Consider the following 20,819-nt stretch of genomic DNA (forward strand, 5'->3'; position numbering starts at 1 on the left):
GGTTGCTGAGATTGAACTATAATTTACTGAATGAAAAAAAGCCAAATCCAGCTGACTGACAAATACAGCAACTGGACACGAAGGGAAAAGAATGTAGTGTGAAGCTTATTTAAAAATCAATAGATAATTTTTTCCCACATATTGCAATGTGAAAGGTCAGAAGTTATGAAGAAAAGTACCTGCAAACAAACAGTGTTTGGAGAAAATAAAAATCAGATCAACAAATTTACACTTAGTTCTTAGTTCTTTAGCTTAAGCACAATTGATGATTTTTTTTTTAAATCACTCTTGGTTTCTCAGTGGAGTGTGTAACATTCTGATGAGCTACAATAGTTTTTCATTTATGCCATCAGTCGATCAGCATGAAATAAAATCACAGCCGAGACTATATTGGCACAACATTGTTAAATACATGACTACAGTGCAATAGAGAGAATACAGAAATCACAGAGCACTGCAGCTCAAGCACATATTCCAGTGTACCAGGGTTTAAATAATGAATGTTTGTGCAGCTTTAAATATGCCACAACTCTAAAATCCAAACTCAGCCCAAAGTCTATGATAGAATCTGCTGGTGCAGAACCTAGCAGGGGCCTGTGAGGCCGAAAGTCCATTAAGGGCGAGTCTATCGCCGCATCAAGTGGCCACAATTGCTTCTCTGTTCAGGAGGCCAATGTAGCCACCAGAAAATGGACATAAAAGGAGACCTGGCCAGAGATATGTCAACTCAGCTGTCAGCACATATCTGAAATGGTACCCATGTAAACAGGGATCAGTTATGAACAAGTGGTGCTCTCCCAACAAAAATTCAGACTCCCCATAAAGAGGAGAAAATTGAGCAGGCATAGAGAGGTGATATTACCTCTGTATATGTCTTTAGTGAGACCAATATTGCAATACTGCATCCAGGTCTGGTGATCATATTGTAGAAAGGGTGTTGAAAAACTGGAGAGAGTTCAGAGTGGAGAATGCTGTGGTGTTCAGTTCTCACTCAGTGCTTAATGCTTTCAAGAACTCTTCTTTATTCTGTGTCCAATTCCAACTGGCTGGGCATAACAAGAGCGTCACACTGGATCATGATTAGGATCAGGGACAAACTACTCAGAGGCACACTACTGGAAGACCCCAAATTAACCCTGGATTAGAATTAGAATTTGGTCACCTAGTCCAGCAGAGCTTAATTTGTAATGAAAGAGGTGCCAGGGTTCAAGCAATTTTTTTTACATTCATAATTAATGCAGCAAACCCAGAGATGTCAGCACTCAGCCCTGGCACAAACTAAGCAATGCAGTCCAGACTGGAGTTTATGGAGGATGGACAGTGCTCTGACATGGTGGACGTGATAAAGAATCCATAATACTACAAGAAGAGAGACCTAAAGCAGAAAGGCATGTGCAGCTCAAACTGGAATCCACCAAAGACAGAACATGGAACTGCACACACTGTGGCAAACAGCACAAGCCACAACGATGATGGCATAAGGAAAAAGATGGAAGAACTATAATGGATTATAACATTTTGCAAAAGCTCTGAGTCCAGTTCCAACTAGCTGTGCTCAACAACAACAAGAGTTTCACAACGCCCCACCCAGACTCTCTGTCAGGACTGAGCTTCCCAGACAGTCACAGACCCCCAACCCCACAACTACAAGGATGATTTGATGTCTAGCAAATGTGTCTTTCAGTGACTTACGAGAATCAATACATTTAGCTTATCAAAGAACATGTTAAGAGGTGACTTATCAGGGTCATAATAATGAGCTGCCTACTGGTAGCTGTCAAGGTCCACAGCACTTGGGGTCTGATTCAAAACCCACTGACGTCAAAGAGCATCTTTTTCCATTGATTTCAGTGGGCTTTAGATCAGGCCCTTCATTGACCAGGTAATCCCCTGTCCATAGTTGCACGTTATATTTTTCTGGTTGCAAAAGTGCTCAAATCCAGCCTGAGAGAGGAAAGGATAACTTTTCACATATGTCGGTGCAGCTGCCTTTAAGGATTTTTTCCTTCTAGTAACCAGCTGTAATACAGAACTCAATGGTCAAAATTTTCAACCTTGGCTGTCTAAAATTAGCCAGTTAACTTACTATTTAGGCTCCTAACTAAAAGAAATCTCAGTTGCAGGGGTGTTGTGCACCCACAGCTTTCACTGAAGTCAATGGGAAATGTGCTTGTTCAGTTTCTGAAGGTCAGTCCACTTTTACATAGGAGCCTAAACAGTGATTTAGGTGTCTAACCTTATGTACCCAAATTTGAAAACTGTGGCCAATGGGACTGCTAGCATAAGTAAGGCAAGCAGGATTTGGGCTTTTATCTTTAGGGGTGTGGGTTAGGGCATGAAAAAATTAATGTGATATCCTGGAATATCTATGGCTGTACATCAAAGGCGACCCAGGTAGCTTATTTATGCTTGCAGCCACTAAACCCAATTACTGTTAAATAAAGTCCACTGGATTTCATTTGTTTTTTAATACACAGCAGAGGAGAGATTATCAGTCAGTTAAGGTTGTATGCTAAAAGCTGCAAGTATATCTTTGGATAATACTTTATTTTAAGGGTGAATGTAATTATCATTGAATTATGATAGCATTCCCAGGGGAGCAGATACAGCAACTGCAGTAGTGCAAATGGCATGAGGAGCGCTATTTAAATGAAAATAAAATTAAGCTGAATACCAAATGAACTCATATTAAAAGGATTTAATCATCCAATGCCAAGTATAAATGAAAGCCACTGCTGAATCACTGCCATTGTTGAAAAGAAGTGGAGTGAAAATGTTTATGAACATTTGTACGAAAGACAATAGAAATGAATTCATATTGTTTAAAAAACTATCATAATTGCAAGTGCAAAAATTCTTACAGATATCTGAGGCTAGGAAGATTCTGGAAGGCATCTTGGTCAATGTACACAAGGTTATTTGCTTTTTCAATTCTTCTGCAAAGGAGAAAATAAAACATGAGTGCACATGAATCAGCACGTCTTTTTAAATAGATGCAGGAGTGCAATAAAGTTGGGGGCTTTTCTGCCAGGGGGATAACTCTACATGACTCCTATAGAGCAGCCAGCCAGAACCAGCACAACAGAGTCCCAGACTTCTAACTGTTTTACCATATTACCAATGGTTGAGAAAGTGTTTTAGATCAAAGAGTGAGAGAGTTGAAAACAAGTGAACAAGGAAGTTTCTGGTTGGGAAAAGAAAGGGAGAGTGGGAAGAGAAGGAAGGGGACAGATGGAAAGAGAGATCCCAAACATCCATGTATGAATTTAAATTCTTTAAGGTTCATCTGAACCAAACCACAGACCCTTTGATAACCGGCCATTACTAGTCTTTAGATTTCTATCCTACGATCTTATATTGCTCACTTACTTACATTTCATGTAGTTTGGGAAGGTTGGAAAACACATTAGCTTCTATGACTTCCAAGGCATCATTCTGGGAGATCTCTCTGTGAAGAAAAGAAGTTGAGATATTTCATTCAGTGGTACAAGTGAAAATGTGAGCCAAAGTAGAATGGGTATTTAGTGAAGAATTCATATGGCACCTTTCATCCATAGGCCTTAAAGTACTTTACAAAGGAGGTAAGTACCATTAGCCCCATTTTACAGATGAGGAAACAGGGGTCCAGAGAAGTGAAGAAGGCCAGTGGCAGAGTTAGGAATAGAATGAAGGTCTGCTGTGTCCCAGTCCTCTGCTCTGTTCACTAGACTACCCTGCCTCCGAAAGGGCTTATAAATTACCACCAGTGCCTGCACATATGAAATTACAAAGCACTATCTGTTTACCACAGACTGTTTACTGGATCTCAGACATCACTAAATGTTAATATGCATTTAGCCAAGACTTTCATAACCCTATGATGGGGAGAAGGGGAACTTTAAATGGAACAGTTCCAAAGAGACAGGGTTTTGATTCCACAGTAACACATATTACGATTTTGTCCTGATATATACTGTTGAGCTTAATTAAAAACTCTATAGCAAACACATTGTCAGAAGGCAGGAAGCCACAGAGGTGGTACAGCTCCCTGATCCCCAGCAGAATGATTTAGAGAAACCTCCACCTAGTGTAGCTCATGATATTTATATGTGGTTGATGCCTCTTATGTATAGTTTCAAAACTGCAGAATGAAAATGGATACAGTTTTCTTTTACGAGCACATAGGGCTGGAACTCCAGCAGTGCCAGAATACAGGGAGCTGCACACCACCCTTTGCTCGGTCCCAGGGGAGTTTCAGTCGATAGTGTAACAGAGTAGCCACAGGATTGCTTTAAGTTACACCAGTTTGGTATGGACCCCAAAGGGCAACTATACAGAAATTGCCATACTGCAACATGCTCTGGCCAAGCCCCCTATGCTGAGGAGAGGCTAGTTCCTCCGAGGGATTACCTAGCTGCCAGTTTAGAGATCAGAGCAAAGGATCCATTTTTCTGGCTGGGATCTGGTCCATGAAGTACATTTTGAGATTTGGATGTAACTCAGTCCTGGGGGGACACACCAGCACACAGCTGCCAAATGAAGCCCTGGGAAATGGGTCATACTGTATACTCCTAAAATATGGTTATTTTGTTCTTTTGAAATTCAGGTAGTTATTGCAAATAGGTTCAGACATGGCCAAAAGTCAAGTAGTAAGAGAGAGTCACTATAGGTAGGAGATCAATAATAAAAATAATTAAAAACTAATACATATGAAATATCCCTCTTTGTTTTGAGCAGTCACTGAACTATGCCTAGGAAGTAGCCTGCCCATTAAAAAAACATCTTGCCTGCCTCTTTATGATGTATAAAAATACTGTAAGTATTTTGTTTGTTTGTATTTAAAATCAAAAGCCCCTGCTTTTTTTAAACACTAGAAATTCAGGTTTTGTCACTCTAGAGTGACTGGAAAACAAAAGAATTTCTGACATCCCAAGGGACTGACTGATGAGCAGTTGAGGGAGGACATGATTTTACCCCATGGGGAAATGGGAATTGCATTTATTTAGCTGAGGGCTATGTTGCTACAAAATCCACAAGTACATGCTGCTCTTTATTATTATTTATATTACAGTAGCACCAATATGCCTCAGCTAAGATTGGGGCTCCATTGATGCCCTGCCCCAAAGAACCTACAATCCAAATAGACAAAAGGTGGGAGGGAAAACAGAGGCTCAAGAAAGGTGAAATGTAGGGTTAAAAGCAGTAAGTCAGTGACACAGCTGGGAACAGAAACCAGGTGAGTTCCAATCCAGTGTTCTAGCTACTGGATCATGCTGCTTCCACAGTTTACTGTAGCATACAGAATTAAATCCAAAGCCTTAACCAAAATATTTTCCATTCCATTCCCATATTATTACCATGACATATAAGATGTGCATTATGAGTAATCATCTTTTATTGTATGTTTATTTGATAGTGTAAACTGCTTGCTCAAGTATACTTTAAAAGATTTAATGAAACTAATGTTTTTTGAAACAGCCTTGTAAGAGTTCCTTTTATTAATATTATTTATTTATTTATTTATTTTATCAACAGCACATTTGCTGTTTCCTGCAATCTAAAAATCAGTCATCTAGAAAAGGACAAATCCACAGAAAATGTGAAACATTTTACACTTGCAAATGAGATTATTTAGGAGAGATTCCATGCAGCAAAAAAGGCAGAGACAAAGACTGAAGATTTATGTGCCCTTTGTGATGTAAGTTTTTTGCAGGTCACAATAAAAGCACCAAGATATGGTCAACTATATTGTATGAGCTCCCCAACAGATGGTGCTGCTGAGGTTAATAATGTTTCATGAGCTGACCCAATAAAATGTGTGAATCCAGCACTGTGACAGGGCTGGTAAGACTTATCTTGCATATATTTTGGGTCTATTTTTACAAGGATGCTTATTTATTAAATGGTTCTGTCAGAAATATGCTTTTGACTTTGGGAGATTATGGAGGGTTATGAGTTACTTTTAAGAAAAGTGTTGAAAGAAGGTTAGACTAAAGCTAACATTTTGGAAAAGGAGGAGGAGAATAAATCCTCAACATTTTGGAAAAGGAGGAGGAGAATAAATAATTAAAAAAAAGAAAGGAAGGGAAGGAAGATAGAAATCACTGTTTTTCTTTTAAAAGATAGTTTTAAAAAAATCTAACCACAACATTCACACAAATGGGGTGTTGTTCACCCAAATGACTGGGGAATAAATATTCATGTTCACATGCATACATGGGTATTTGTGCACATGCAAGGGTAATTGTTATTTTTATCCACTATCTGCCATTTGTTATTCTCGTGTTTAAAATTTTCATTCAACCAGGTAAGGAGGAGAAACAACAGCACATGATTTAGGTGACCAATCACACCCCATGAATAGCAAAGTGAAATGGACAGTTTGCAAACAGCACATCTGATGATGTTTACTTGCATTAGATGTTTGAACAAATAAGAATAGGGATTAAAATGGTCACACTCATAGTCTGTTCATGGACAAAATGCAAACATGTGACAACTGTTATCTTGGCTGACACCAGGGATTGAACAGGGCATCTCAAGAGCGAAGAGTATGAGTTGCTAGACCTTGAGTGAAAGGACCAGCTCAACACAACCACTTCCCATATAGCTCAGACACAAATGAGCACAGATAAGATGCTAATAGCATGTAATAGTGAGCTACAAACAGAAAAAGGGACTACATTTACTGGATAATTTATGTGCAATTAATAATACTGTCTGCTTTAGTACCAGCTATCATTGCAAATCCAGATAGGAATTGAGGCATCATTTCTGATTTGTACAAGTTTTGGCACAGGTATATGCAAACTATCGGGAACAAATTCCAAAATATCAAAGAGGAAGCAAACTAAAGCCCTAATCTTGCAAAGCACTGAAATGTGTGCTTAACTTCAAGTACATTAGCTGTTTCATTTAGATCAATTTAAGCTTCAAGTACATGAGCTGTTTCATTTAGATCAAATTAAGCATGCGTGTTAAGTCCTCTGTTGTGTCAGGGCCTAAAACAGGAGAGAGAATACAAGACAGGTGTTTGTCATAAGACATAATGCAAATTTTTTGGTTTTTGATTTTTTCTCCAAAGGGAACGGTCAGTTCTCAGGATCTGACAAGATCCTATCCTAGAAGAGTATCCCCTAATTTGCTACTAAAAAAAGCAAGATGTAATCAATGTTGCATATTTTTCTGAAGAAAAGGGAAAGTTAGAATCAGGGCTGGTGGCAAGAGTTTAGAGAGTTTTAGTGACAACTGAGGAAGTCTGAGGCCATATTGACACTAGAGCACTTTAATTAGCATGGGAATGCCAGTATAATACACCGGCAAACGGCTGCAGTTCTATTGGCAAAGCTGTGCTTTTACAGATATATTTAAAAAAAACACACCACAAGCAAAAAAGCTATACACACTAGGGACTTGTGCCAGTACAGGTGCGACAGTCAGGAATCCCACCACTTTGTGCCCCTGACTGGAATAGCTATGCTGGCACAAATCTGTAGCATAGACCTGGCTCAAGATAGTGCCAGGGAATCAGGTGTAGCATTTACAAAAGGAATTTTTCTTATCAGATTATCAACATTCTCCTTTAAGTACAAATTCATAAAATCAAGACAAACTGAAATAAACATTTAAATGCTTTTACTAGCAGGGAATTTACACCTTAGAGCAATTTCACTGTAGTCATTTAAATACAAAATCACTTAACAGAAATTTTTCAGCCAATATAGGACTGTATTAATTCCAGGTATAGCTACTTACCAATGATCTTACCCAAGTGAGTCCACAATTCAAATTAACAAAAGAATAAAAGACTGGACATTTATTTGTCTTATATGATGAATATTCATTTCAGGGTCAGAGTAATGCAGGAGGATAGTGGTAGGGGCATTTTTTTTTTCTTCCAGACAATGTGGCGCTCTCTTTTTCTTTTAAATATATTTTTACACTCAAAAGATGGGGCTGTGATTTTGGCCAAAGAAAAAACAAAACAATCTCATGGCAGAGCATCAGCCAGGAGGCAGCTTGCAATACCAGTGTGCTGCACTTGTCAAATGTATGGGACATAGACTCACAGACATGCTGACCTTAGAAGACCAAGAACTAGAGCAGCAGGGTAACTTCCAGCCTCACCAATGATTTAGGGAACAATATTATCATGGCTGTCATGAGTATTATGGATTTCATGGGGGTCTCATTCTCCTCTCACTTAAGATTCACACTGGTGTAATGTCATTTGCTTTAACAGAGATACTTTAGATTTGCACTGATGCAAGAGAGAGGAAAATAAGACCCTATGATTTAATAAATACATAAATAACTATCCATGAGTTAGGAAAATTTTCAATGTACATAAGTGACATCATGGTGCTTTGCTAAACCATTGTCACTTAGAACCTTGAAAGCTGCCAAATTAAAATACTTCCTGCATGGAAGGCTAAGAATGGACAGGAATCCTCCGAGAATAAGGTTAGTGTGATGTCATACATTCACCGGTGCTCACAGAAGCCACAGGATATGTTTACTGAACCCCAGCCATGGTCACATTGTGATATGCTACAGTAGGGTTTCTCAAGAACACTCAGCACTGGCTTAACTCTACTCCCATTGCAAAGAACAGTATAACTCCCATTAGTTTCAGTGGCAGCAGGGCTAGATCCAGGGGGAGTGCTTTTGAAAATCCCACTCAAAACTATTAGCTAAATGTTACTACATTGGTTTAAGCAGGTTCTACTGCAAACAAAAGGCTGCAAATAATCTAAGATGAGACTTTTGGCATTTCTCATATAGATTTGTAACTTTTGCCTTTTCCCCCTGCTGCCTGTGAGAAGTGCAGGGCTTTTTATATCATTTATCATAAAGAAACCCTTGTCATACACATGACCTATTGAATACGACGAGTTACACGTTTGGTTGCCACAAACTCTTCTGACATTTCTGTGGGGAACACAGAAGTTAACTCTCGTCATTGTCTTTACTCAATTTAAACTATAAGATATAAAATCTATTTAATCAAATCCGGTTTTGTACCGGGTCAGTTGAATCAGTGCAAAATCTATGCGCAGACAAACCCTTAATGGATGCCATCCAGATGTACTGACACAGTATAACTGCAGTCCTGCTCCTGTAGTACAAGATAAGAGCACAACACCAGACTCCAAAGTACATTCACTCAGACACAGGTAAAAAATATTGGAAATTTCTGCACACAACACACTGCAGCCAATGTCACCACAGGGGATTTATATTAGTGCCTTAGCAGCGTGCCAACAGTCCCCAAGAAAGCCCTTTGCGAGTTCTGTGGCATCAAATTAATTGACCAAGTAGCAGTATTAAATTGTTCTTTCTAAGTGCCTGATCAGTCTGTGAGATGTGAACAGCGTACCATCGGATTCAAAAGCCGGGACTGCATTATTACAAATATCGATTTTATAACAAGCACAGCACTGTGCTATATAGATGTGTCCTCATACTGTTCTAAAGAAAGAATAGACTAAACTAATTTTAGTTTATCTTGAATGAATCTGAAAATGTCTGAGGGCTCCTGAGCCACATAAACACCAATGCTACTACATATACGACAAGACCAGCTAGACAGAGGAAATAGCAGTGTACCACAGAAGTCCACTGCCAAGAGTTATGGAGAATCTAGGATATGGAGCACATCCACTTACTGTGCTCCCACCACTCCTGATTTTTAACATGGGCTTTTTGAATGTTAGATCTTTGATGGCTAGTTGTATCTGCATAAGTGATTTATAATTTCATATTCAACTTCCGAGCCTTTATATAATTCTTGAGTAAGCAGCTCTTCAAGCCTTTTGTAATCAACATGTCTTGACTTGTATCTCTACAGGCATGGACTGGGAGTGGTTATGTTGAACAAAGGGCAAAAATGGCTATGTATGTGATTTTGGGAAGGAAATAGCTACAGAGAAGATGGCTTAATTTTACATGTAACAAGGAAGTATGGAATGTCTCTGTCATTTCATCAGATTGGCTGAGAAGACTCAGAAGTTCAGGTGGTTTGGCAAAGATGATTATGAAGATGTGGGCTTTTGGGAAAGGCAAATAAGACCCATTTCCTCTAAAATACAAACACCCATCATAGAAGAGACACTTCTTTCTTGAAGCATGATGGATTTAAGAGAATTTTGAGGCTTTAAACTGACAAAGATAGTCTTTCAGCTGAGAGACACACTTTGTATTGCCAAGTTGTGTGTAATATTCCATAGCTAGTAACAGAAGCTTTGAACCCATTTGGTAACATTTTTCAGAGTATGTGACTAGATGCCACTTTTTTTTTTTTTTTTTTTTAACTTTTCCTCTTGGTTTTGATAGTCTGTCAACAATAATAGCTGTGTGCTTTGGAGTCAGAGCTGAGACCCCATTCCTTTGCATGGAGAATTTAGAAAATTTTGATCAGAACAAAACCAAATTTCAATTTATTGAAATCCTCCATGAAATGGAGCTACCTTTCTCTGCCTAACTCTTGTGTGGAGTCAGGTTTTTGTAAAGTTGGTGGAACATTTGGTTATATTATGATGGCTTTTCTCTATATAATCAAATAATTACCCCTTGCATCTCATTCCTCTTTTCCCATTCGGTCCCAACATTTCCTCACCTAATCCTCAAATAATTGGTTCTAGATATTGCCAATCATTCCACAATCATGAGTCTGACCTGCTTCCCCCTCCCACAAAGAAATATTGAGATTGAGATATTTATCTATATATGGTTCTTTTTATTTGCATTCTGGTTGTTGAGCTGCTAAGGTGCACTCAGGTCACATTTTCCAGCTATTTCTCTAAAATCACGAGAGTCTCACGAAGGCGCCAGGAGCTGTGGTTTTTATAAGAACACCAAATATAACAAGACTCATGATAGAATCACAAGAATAGGCAGTACTGGGATTCACATTCTTTATACTTTCTTCAAGAGAAGATGAAGTGTCCTGCATGCATACATGTGCACAATCTTGAACTAACTCGATCATCATGTAGGAAGAACAGTATACAAGTATGGCCTGTAGTTCTCTACAGAAATACATACACATACAAATGCCATTCAGGGGGAAATTCTATTACTAATTCTATTACCTTAAACTAAGTAGTGAAGCTGAGAACAGCAGTTGCCTCACACTGGCACCATACTCTCTCAGAAGGAAAATCGAAACCCTCTTACTCTTCTGATTTGGGTGTAAAAAATATGTTGCCAAGTTTATGAGCTGAATATATCACTCCCACCTCACTGAAAATAGATCATGATAGATTGTATTTAAACCATCTTAGACATTAGTTCATTGTTTTCTTCATTATTGATTGTGACACAAAAGAAGGAGTTGATTAAGAGTGTAGTCACAATTTGGTTGGCCTGGTGCATCTTGGGTCAATCACGGAAAAAACAACAACATCTAAATATATTAACCACAATTGCAAACTCATCCCCAAAGATATTCTGTCAGATGCCAACACTATGTTCTTTCGAGAAACGTCTTTAAAGCATTTCTCTAAAGAGCCTTCGGCCTCCCTTAACCTGAGTAACATTTTCTCTGCACAGTGCCTATTTCTGGCACAAGGATTTCCCTTTTGCTTGTTCATTACAGATTAATTTTATTCCTCCAAATGATAAGTCTTTTTTGGTCTTTTCTGCCTAATTTACACCTCGTTCCTGCAAACATTTATATACAAGCTTAACTTTAGGTATATGATTTATGTCACTGAAATCTATTGCATTGATGTCTGCAGGATTGGGGCTTTGGCTTTGACCTCTTCTTTTATGCTTGTAAAGCGACATCCACATTTATGCCATTTTATTATAATACATAGAAACAATAAAATGCCTAGCAAAGAGCTAGTGTGTTTTTCAAAGACGTTGGGAAGAAAGAGGACGATGATGATGACATATGGACTGCAACACTGCACTTTGGGTGTTTGAAAATTTTCAATCAGCTCTAATAAAGCTGTGATTGTCTGCACTGGAGAACTAAAATAACCACTTAATTTGGGCTGTGGGAGATTTTCTCCGCTTTGGTACTACACATGGAGCCTAACATCCTGTTTGTGGAGAATCCCTTGAGATTTAGTAAAGCTCAGCTACACAAAGCGGTGTACACACACACACACACACACACACACACACACACACACTCTCTCTCTGTCTCTCTCCAATTTAGCAGGTGAATTTTGGGAGCAATTCAGTTTCAGATACCCAGAAATTTTTTACATGTTTACGTGTGTTTTAGAAAAACACTACATGCCTAATTAAAAAATAAAGGGTAATTGCCACATCATGCATTTTTGTCAGCCAAAAATAGCATTAATTTCCACACACCCTCACAGAAAAAAATCATATACCTTGAGACTACGTAATTTATTTTAGATTAAGGAAAATGTAGAAGAAATATAAATCTCCATGAATGAAACAGTATATTTCTCATTCTGTAAGATCATTTTCAATTGACTAACATTCCTACAGAAAGGTAGCCCTTTTACATGTAAAGTGTACGTACAAAAAAGAATCAGAAACAGCTGCATTCTTCGATAGAATAAAGTAAGAGTTAAAGTCTTTATGCTTCCAGTCAATTTGCTATGCGGCCATTAGGCTCTTTTTACAAGCTTGGTACCTGGATCAATATTAACATACAGCTGAGCTTCAAAATGGTGCAAAACCCTAATGAGTTGCTCTTATTTTGGGGTAAGGGTGACTTGATTTTGATTTAGCTTAAATGTATTCCTAATTGATTTAAGCAAAATCAATATAGGGCAAGTTTACATCGATTTAAGGTTGTCCACACAACCTTTTGTAACGATTTAACTAAATCAATTTTAAATCCCACCTTTAGTTAAACCAGTGAAATTTAGCATATAGGCAAGCCATGAGTTGCAAGTGAGGGAATCTAAGGTATTAAATTCTGAGATACATTAAAGGCAATTTTAAGTTGACAACAGTGACTACATTTTTGCTCACCTAATTCTAGTTTGCAAGTGCATTTAAAGACTTGAGTGATGCATAGGACTTTACGTGATCCCTCTGCACTAGAGTACAGTGAATTCAAGTACTTCTGCTGTTTAGTACAATACCATCATGTGAGCCTGTTGAATGCATTTCTCTCTCACTTTTCTCCACTTCAAGGAGAGCAGCAAGATCATATACCATGTGAGACCATTAGCTACTTATGATTCGGTTCTTCTTAAAAAAAACCGTGCTCGCATACTTATCATGAGAGGCATGTCTTGTGTGGGTGTGTATTTTTAAATGTTTTTTTAGTAAGGGCTCAGGGAAGGAAGTGGTGGTTCTGTGCTCAGGAAGGACAGAAATGACTTTTTTGTTTGTGGCTCATATTTGAAAAATAATGTGACGCGAAGAGAGGATAGCCTTTGGCCAACAAGGTTTCCTCTGAGTGCCAGTTGTGGTGGTGGTGATGTTGGTGGGTTGAAACACAGACAACTGCACACTGGGAACTGAATTGAGATCTTCAACTCCTTTTACACAGGCCACTGAGCTACCCCTCAGAAAATAAACTTTCCATCTCAGTAACCTGAGCTGTATTTGAGCCGGTGGCCTAGAAATGCAAGGCTCTGTATCCCATTATCTCTTGCCTGACTTAACTGTCATTTATAGAACTTATTCTAACATGTGTGTGTGTGTGTGTGTGTTTTTTTTTAAACCCCTCTCTCTTTTATCCTTTAGTTCTAAAATTATACATGACTTAGAGAGCAGAAAAATAAAAGAGTAAAAATGAGGATGGAGGGGGAAAATGTGGTAGCAAGGGAAAAACTTCTTTGTTGCATATTACATCTTCATTTGAATTTCAGAATGAATTTGAATGAATTATATTTTTAATTTGTACAGTCTAGCTGCATTACGAGTCTCCACGCATAAGTGGTTTTCTAGCAGTATTGTCTCTTTAAATATATGACTCAAGAATTACCATAGTAACTTGCTTTCTAATTAGCCTTCAATTGCTAACCATCAATACAGTTAGACAAGGTCAGCACTGGAGTAAACCCTATAGATTTTTTAAAAGGGCTATGGAGAGTCAGTAACAGCAAGAGAGAGGAGAAGCAGTCTATTGAACAATCTCTCCCCGAGACTGGATGCTACTCCTTTATTTTTTGCAGTCTGTGTAAACAAAAAGACATGTCCAATGGCAAAAAGCTTTTAACCTGCCAACAACTATGCCAGATATGGAGATGAGAAATGTATTTAAGATTTGCATTTTATCTCCCTTTCATTATTCTGGGCCTGCTTCTGATCTCAGACCAGCATAAATCAGAAGTAACTACTGAAATCAGTGGATTTACACTGTGTGAATCTAGTGCAATCAAATCCTCTGTGTCTAGACGATTTCACTCTAGGGAGTGTGTGATTGTACAGCTTATGCCATCACTGCATTTTAGCACTTCAACCTTTCTTGTCTTCGATCTGGACCACTTTTGGGGAAGCCTTCTTTTTTGTGACCTGGAGCAGTTGCTACCACTGGCCTCATTTTCTAATCTCTTTACAGTGAAAGTACAGCACCAGGTAACAGTGTAAGGCTGAAAACATAACATGCTTCTGAGGGTATGTCTACACTGCTACTGGGGCATGTGACTGCCGCATGTGTAGACATACCAGAACTAGTGTTAATCTACCTAGTTTGGATACCAACATAATTGAAGCTGTAACAGCAGGGGCTTCAGGACAGGCTGTACAAGCCTTCCTGGGACCCTGTGTATTTACTGAGTCAGATAGCTCCACAACTGAGGCTTTGCTGTTATTGCTTTACTGCTTTAATCTTGCTAACTGGGTTATATTTACATGCACAGTTATTATATAACTGGGTTATATTTACATGCACTGCAATCACTCCTGTGATTATAATAGAGTCATACTGGTGGAGGCTCTGGGTTCCATTAACAAGGAAGAGGCAACTTGTATGTCCAGATGAAGATTGTTGAAAAGCCAGTTTGCTGGATATCATGAATAGATATGGTAGCTGGGAGCACATGGAAAAATAGACTCACTTTTAAAAAATGACATGTATCTAGGCTCAGAGTTTAAACGCTGAGAAGAGTTCCGCTGAGTATCTTTCAAGAAACACACTTTATATCAAAGAGAGCAAATGCTGCAATATGCTTCTAAAATCTTTTGTTTAGGTGATTAACAATTTGTGAAGCAATTCAACAGGAGCCATACAAATGGTCAAACTTAAGACATTCTAGTTAGTTTTTCAGTGCTTGAAAGACTTTTGACATACAGGCTACTTTTTAAAGCCAGTTCTGCAAACATGTGTGCTTAACTTTAAGCGTGCAAGTAGTCCCACTGTATTCAATGTGCTCTTAGTGGCTTCAGCACATGCATAAATCTTTTCAGGATCAGGTCTTAAAAGACTGAGGCCTGAATATCCTCTCATTTACATCAGTGAAATATCAATATAAGTGAGATCAGAATAAGGGAATTCACTGCCAAAAAGTGTAATTTAAAGATTTCATGAAAGACATTTCATAACTAATTATAATATAATGTTGTACCTATCTTTAAAGGAGTAGCTAGAAGAAATGCTTAAAATTGGGGACTGTTAAACCGCATTTCAGTGCTAGGAAAATTACTAAAAGTGATAATGAAAAATAAAATTATAAAACATCTAAATGACGACGATACAATGGGGTAAACCAGCATGACTTCTGTAAAGGAAAATCATGCCTTCGTAATTTACAATAATTCTTTGAGCGGGTCACCCAAATTCTAGAGAAAAGAGAACTGATATATTTTATATGGACTTTCAGAAAGCCTTACGGAGAGTCCCTCAAAAGAGGCTAGGAGTTAAGAAACAGTAGAGATAAATGAAGAATTTTCAACATGATCAGTGTTTAACAGAATTGGTACTTGTATTAATTTATATATTTGTTAATGATCGGGAAAAGAGAGAGTGCACATTAAATTAGCAAAATATGCAGGGGACATAAAATTATTTAGGTAAGTCAAGTCTACACAAGGTTTTGAAAAAATTCAGAAGGACCTAACTCAGGTAGGTAAATAGGTCACATGACAAAGGATAAAATTCAGCAACTTAGTGGATGCTGGAAAGAATGAGTTAGACCTACAATATTCATGCACATTGTTGGGTCTAAATGTAACTGTATCTACTGAGGAAAAATGCATTTCATAGTGGACAGAAAACCAAAATCCTCTGCTCCACATGCAAAAGCAGGCAATATTCAACAATGTTAGGATGTATAAAGAATAGAAAATAATTCTCAAAATATTCTAACATCACTATGTAAATCAATTGCATGCCATTCTGTTTTGTCACTTAGTTTTGTGACACTATCTCAGAAAGGATTTAGCAGAAAAAGTAAAGGTTCAGAGATGTCTGACAGAAACGACTAGGGGTCTGGAGAGACTTTTGTATAAGGCAAGATTGACAAGATATATTTTTTGTTTAGTTTAGGACCTGAATCAGCAAGATATTTAAGCACATGACTGATTTTGTGTATGTGAGTAGCTCCAACGACTACAGTGAGGGCCCTAAGACCTGATCCAGTAAAAAAAAAACCAACAGTCTGACCCCAGTCCAGCAAAGCACTTAATCATATACTTGACTTTAAGCAAGTGAATAGAACCACTGAGGTCAACAGTACTTAAACATGTGCTTAACTGTTTTGCTGGATCAGAGTCAGAGTGGATGCTCAGTGCCTGGCAGAATGCAGCCCTTATAAGAAGGGACATATAACATAAAAAAAGATAAAGGAGGAAATTGGGGTTCTCCTATTCATCTTTTCTCAGAATAAACTTCTTTAAAACAAAGATATCAATCTTCATGCTTCAGGGCATAAACCAGCCACTAAATAAAGGGGAGTTAGAGGAAAAATTCTTTCCCTCTGGACAGATTATTTCTTAATTGTTTGATACAAGGTCTCTCACTTTTCTCAGAAGCAACTGGGATTAGACATGGTCAGAGACAAGATCCTAGATTAGACAGACTGCTGATCTGTTACTGTATGGCAGTTCCTAAATTCCTAATGAGCTGCTGAATATATTTTAAATTGCACAGCCACTAGTATTTGTCAATATTTTAAATTATTCTCATGTTAATTTGTAATTTCAAACTAGTGTGTTTGCCTTGTTAAACATATCAAATTGCTTAACATTTTTCATTCTAAACCATAACTAGAATTTGTGAAAGCCAACAAGCCAAGTAAACCTTAAAAATATTCTATTAGTTAGAAAGTAGGCTATTCATAAAAGTACTTTGTATATATTATACTTTATTATTATATATTAGGTATAGATCACCAGAAATGTGCCTGGTGTTTTACAGACAAATAAAGCATAATGTACCTGTCCCACATGGACTACATATGTTAAGCACATCAGGAGACTGAACAGTTTCCATATGAGATGCCTGTGCAAGATCCTGAAAATAAAGTGGGAAGACAAAATACCATACAGAGGTTCTGGAATGCTCAGGACTGACACATTTATAAACCACTATTAAGCAGAAAATCTTGTGATGGCTTGGTCACTTCAGAAGAATGGGAGGAGATTGTACCCCCAAGAATATTTTATACCGTGAGATTCATGACGGCTCTAGAAAGTGGAGTCTCCCTTTATGGTGGTACCATGATGTGTAAAAAATGACGGAGTCATTCAACATCAATGTAGAAGGCTGGGAAGAGCGAGCAGAATCCTGTCCAAATCTGGAGATAACATCTGGCCCTGGGTGCAGCTCATCGTGAAGTGGCTTTGATAGAGAGGATGGAAGCAAAGTGAGAAAGAAGAAAGCAGTGTGCTATAATCTTGGATTCCAGCTCAGACAATATACGGATCTGTGAAACTTGTAACAAACTGTGTCTATCTTGAATTGGGCTTGTCAGCCATAAGCAGATTCATCAGGGACCAGACTAGACCTCTTAGAGATATACCATGATCCAGCGGACTGATGGTTGTCTAGCCCTGTCCCAAAAATCTAAACTATTTTATGAGTAAACTGTTTTGAGATTGGCTAAAGCACATAACAGGCTAAATTCCTTCCTGCTGTACACTCAATGAAATCAGTGGATTTACAACTAGGGTGAATTTGGTCCAGTAAGTCTCTTTCATAGAACAATCAGATTACACCTCACTAATAATGGTGGAATAATCACCTGCCATTCTATGGAACAAAACATCCATCAAACTAATGACTACATCAATCATTTGGTATAATAGAAATAAAAGCAGTGAAATATCAATTGTTACCGCAGAATCAATGTCTCCAGCTTGGAAAATAAACATCTTGATTTCATCTCAACATTTATTTTCTATAAACGCCAAGGTTTGCATCAGCATTTTGTGAGGTGGCAGAAAATGAGCCTTCATAGCAACATGTCAATTCCACTGACATTATTTGTCAAATATAAACACCTTACCATTCTCAGAAAAGCTAAATAAAATTAGTGATGTAGGATGTTCCTAAAAGCCTCCTGAAATTGAACTGTGGTTTCTAACATCAACTTCCTCTTATTAATAAATTAATATTAAAGCAAATCCTATTAAAAGAAGAAAAATCTGGCATAATTTCTAGTAGGCCACATGTTTTCAATCATACAGTGGTACAGTTAAAATTATATCCAAATTCAAAAATTTTCTATCCTAATTGGTTTTTGACAGAAAATTGGATTTTTGACTAAACAAATTTTTTCATGACAAGTATCTACTCTCTGTGGAAAAATGTATATTTTTCATCAAACAACTAAATGCCCCAAAACTGGAATATTTTGTTTTGGATATCCTGCTGCTATGTCTCATGGGAATTATAGTAGAGTTTCCCCATAGAATCATAGGATTGGAAGGGACCTTGAGAGGTCATCTAGTCCAGTCCCCTGCACTCATGACAGGACCAAGCATTATCTAGACCAGTGGTTCTTAACCTTTCCAAACGACTGTACCTCTGAAGCCTGAGTCCCACCCCCACGGGGCTGAGGCATGTAACTTAGTTTCATGGCGCCCCTGTGGCTCCAGGCAATTGCCTTTCTTGCCACCCCCAATACCAGCTCTGCACTTGCGACCCCTCTAAACCCCCAGGTTCAGAAACACTGATCTAGACCATCCCTGACAGATGTGTGTCTAACCTGCTCTTAAAAATCTCCAATGACAGAGATTCCACAACCTCCCTAGGCAATTTATTTCAGTGCCTAACTACCCTGACAATTAGGAAATTTTTCCTAATGTCCACCCTAAACCACCCTTGCTGCAATTTAAGCTCATTGTTTCTTATCCTATCCTCATGAGGTTAATGAGAACAATTTACCTTCCTCCTCCTTGTAACAACCTTTTATGTACTTGAAAACTGTTGTGTGCCCCCCTCCGTCTTCTCTTCTCTGGACTTTCTCCAATTTGTCCACATCTACTGTTTCTCCCCATCCACAAGGCTTGTTACCCTGTCAAAGAAAGTTATTAAGTTGGCTTGACATGATTTGTTCTTGACAAATCCATGCTGACTGTTACTTATCACCTTATCTTCTAGGAGTTTGCAAACTGATTAAATATTTGCTCCATTATCTTTCCGGGTACTGAAGTTAGACTAGTCTGAATTTCCCTGGATTGTCCTTATGCCCTTTTATAGATTGGAACTATATTTACCTTTTTCCAATCCTCGGGAATCCCTCCAGTCTTCCATGACTTTTCAAAGATAATTGCCAAGGGCTCATATCTCCTCAGTCAGCTCCTTGAGTAATCTAGGAGGTATTTCAACAGGCCTTGCTGACTTGAAGACATCTAACTTGACTAAGTAATTTTTAACTTATTCTTTCCCTATTTTAGCTTCTGATCTTACCTCATTTTCACTGGCATTCACTATGTTAGATGTTCAGTAACTACTAACCTTTTTGGTGAAAACTGAAACACAAAAGTCATTTAGCACTTCTGCCATTTCCACATTTTCTCTTATTGTTTCCCCCCCACTCATTGAATAACAGGCCTACCCTGTCCTTGTCTTCCTCTTACTTCTAATGTATTTGTGGAATGTTTTCTTTTTACCCTTTATGTCTCTAGATAGCTTAATCTCGTTTTGTGCCTTGGCCTTTCTAATTTTGTCCCTACATGCTTGTGTTATTTGTTCATATTCCTCCTTTGTAATTTGACCTAGTTTCCACTTTTTGTAGGACTCTTTTTTTGAGTTTCAGCTCATTGAAGATCTCAGGGTGGTCTCTTGCCATACCTATATCTTTTCTACACAGTGGGATAGTTTGCTCTTGTGCCCTTAAAAATGTCTGTTTGGAAAAACTGCCAACTCTTGAACTGCTTTCCCCTTAGACTTGCTTCCCATGGGATCTTCCTACCATCTCACTGAGTTTGCTAAAGTCTGCCTTCTTGAAATCCATTATCTTTATTGTGCTGTTTTCCTTCCTACCATTCCTTAGAGTCATGAACTCTACCATTCCATGATCACGTTCACCCAAGCTGCCTTCCACTTTCAAATTCTCAGCCAGTTCCTCCCGATTTGTTAAACTCAAATAAAATCTAGAACAGCCTCTCTCCTAGTAGCTTTGTCCACCTTCTGAAATAAAAAAACCTGTCTCCAACACATTCCAAGAACTTGTTGGATAATCTGTGCCCTGCTGTGTTATTTTCCCAATAGAGGTCTGGGTAGTTGAAATACCCCATCACTACCAAGTCCTGTGCCCTGAATGATTTTGCTGATTGTTTAAAAAAAGCCTCATCCCTGTCTTCTTCCTGGTCAGGTGGTATGTAGTAGACCCCTACCATGACATCATCCTTGGGTTTTTTACCCCTTTTATCCTTACCTAGAAACTTTCAACAAGTCTGTCTACTATTTCCATCTCAACCTCAGTCCAAGGGTATACAGCTTTCATATAAAT

At 38.2% G+C, this 20,819-nt stretch overlaps 1 protein-coding gene across 2 annotated transcripts in view; it reads right to left on the minus strand.

The window, feature by feature from the left end:
* Positions 1–20,819, minus strand: part of FSHR (follicle stimulating hormone receptor) — a 121,491-nt gene that overhangs the window by 46,566 nt on the left and 54,106 nt on the right. For both annotated transcript variants that reach the window (XM_067565117.1, XM_067565118.1), the window contains exons 3-4: positions 3,374–3,448; positions 2,862–2,936 (exon numbers count right to left, since the gene is read on the minus strand). In XM_067565117.1, the coding sequence (XP_067421218.1) occupies positions 2,862–2,936; positions 3,374–3,448 (150 nt within the window). The remainder of the gene's footprint in view (positions 1–2,861; positions 2,937–3,373; positions 3,449–20,819) is intronic.

Source organism: Emydura macquarii, unplaced genomic scaffold (genome assembly GCF_026122565.2).
Source record: "Emydura macquarii macquarii isolate MOO-44397 ecotype Brisbane River unplaced genomic scaffold, CSIRO-AGI_Emac_v2 contig_2676, whole genome shotgun sequence".
Classification (NCBI taxonomy): Eukaryota; Metazoa; Chordata; order Testudines; family Chelidae; genus Emydura; species Emydura macquarii.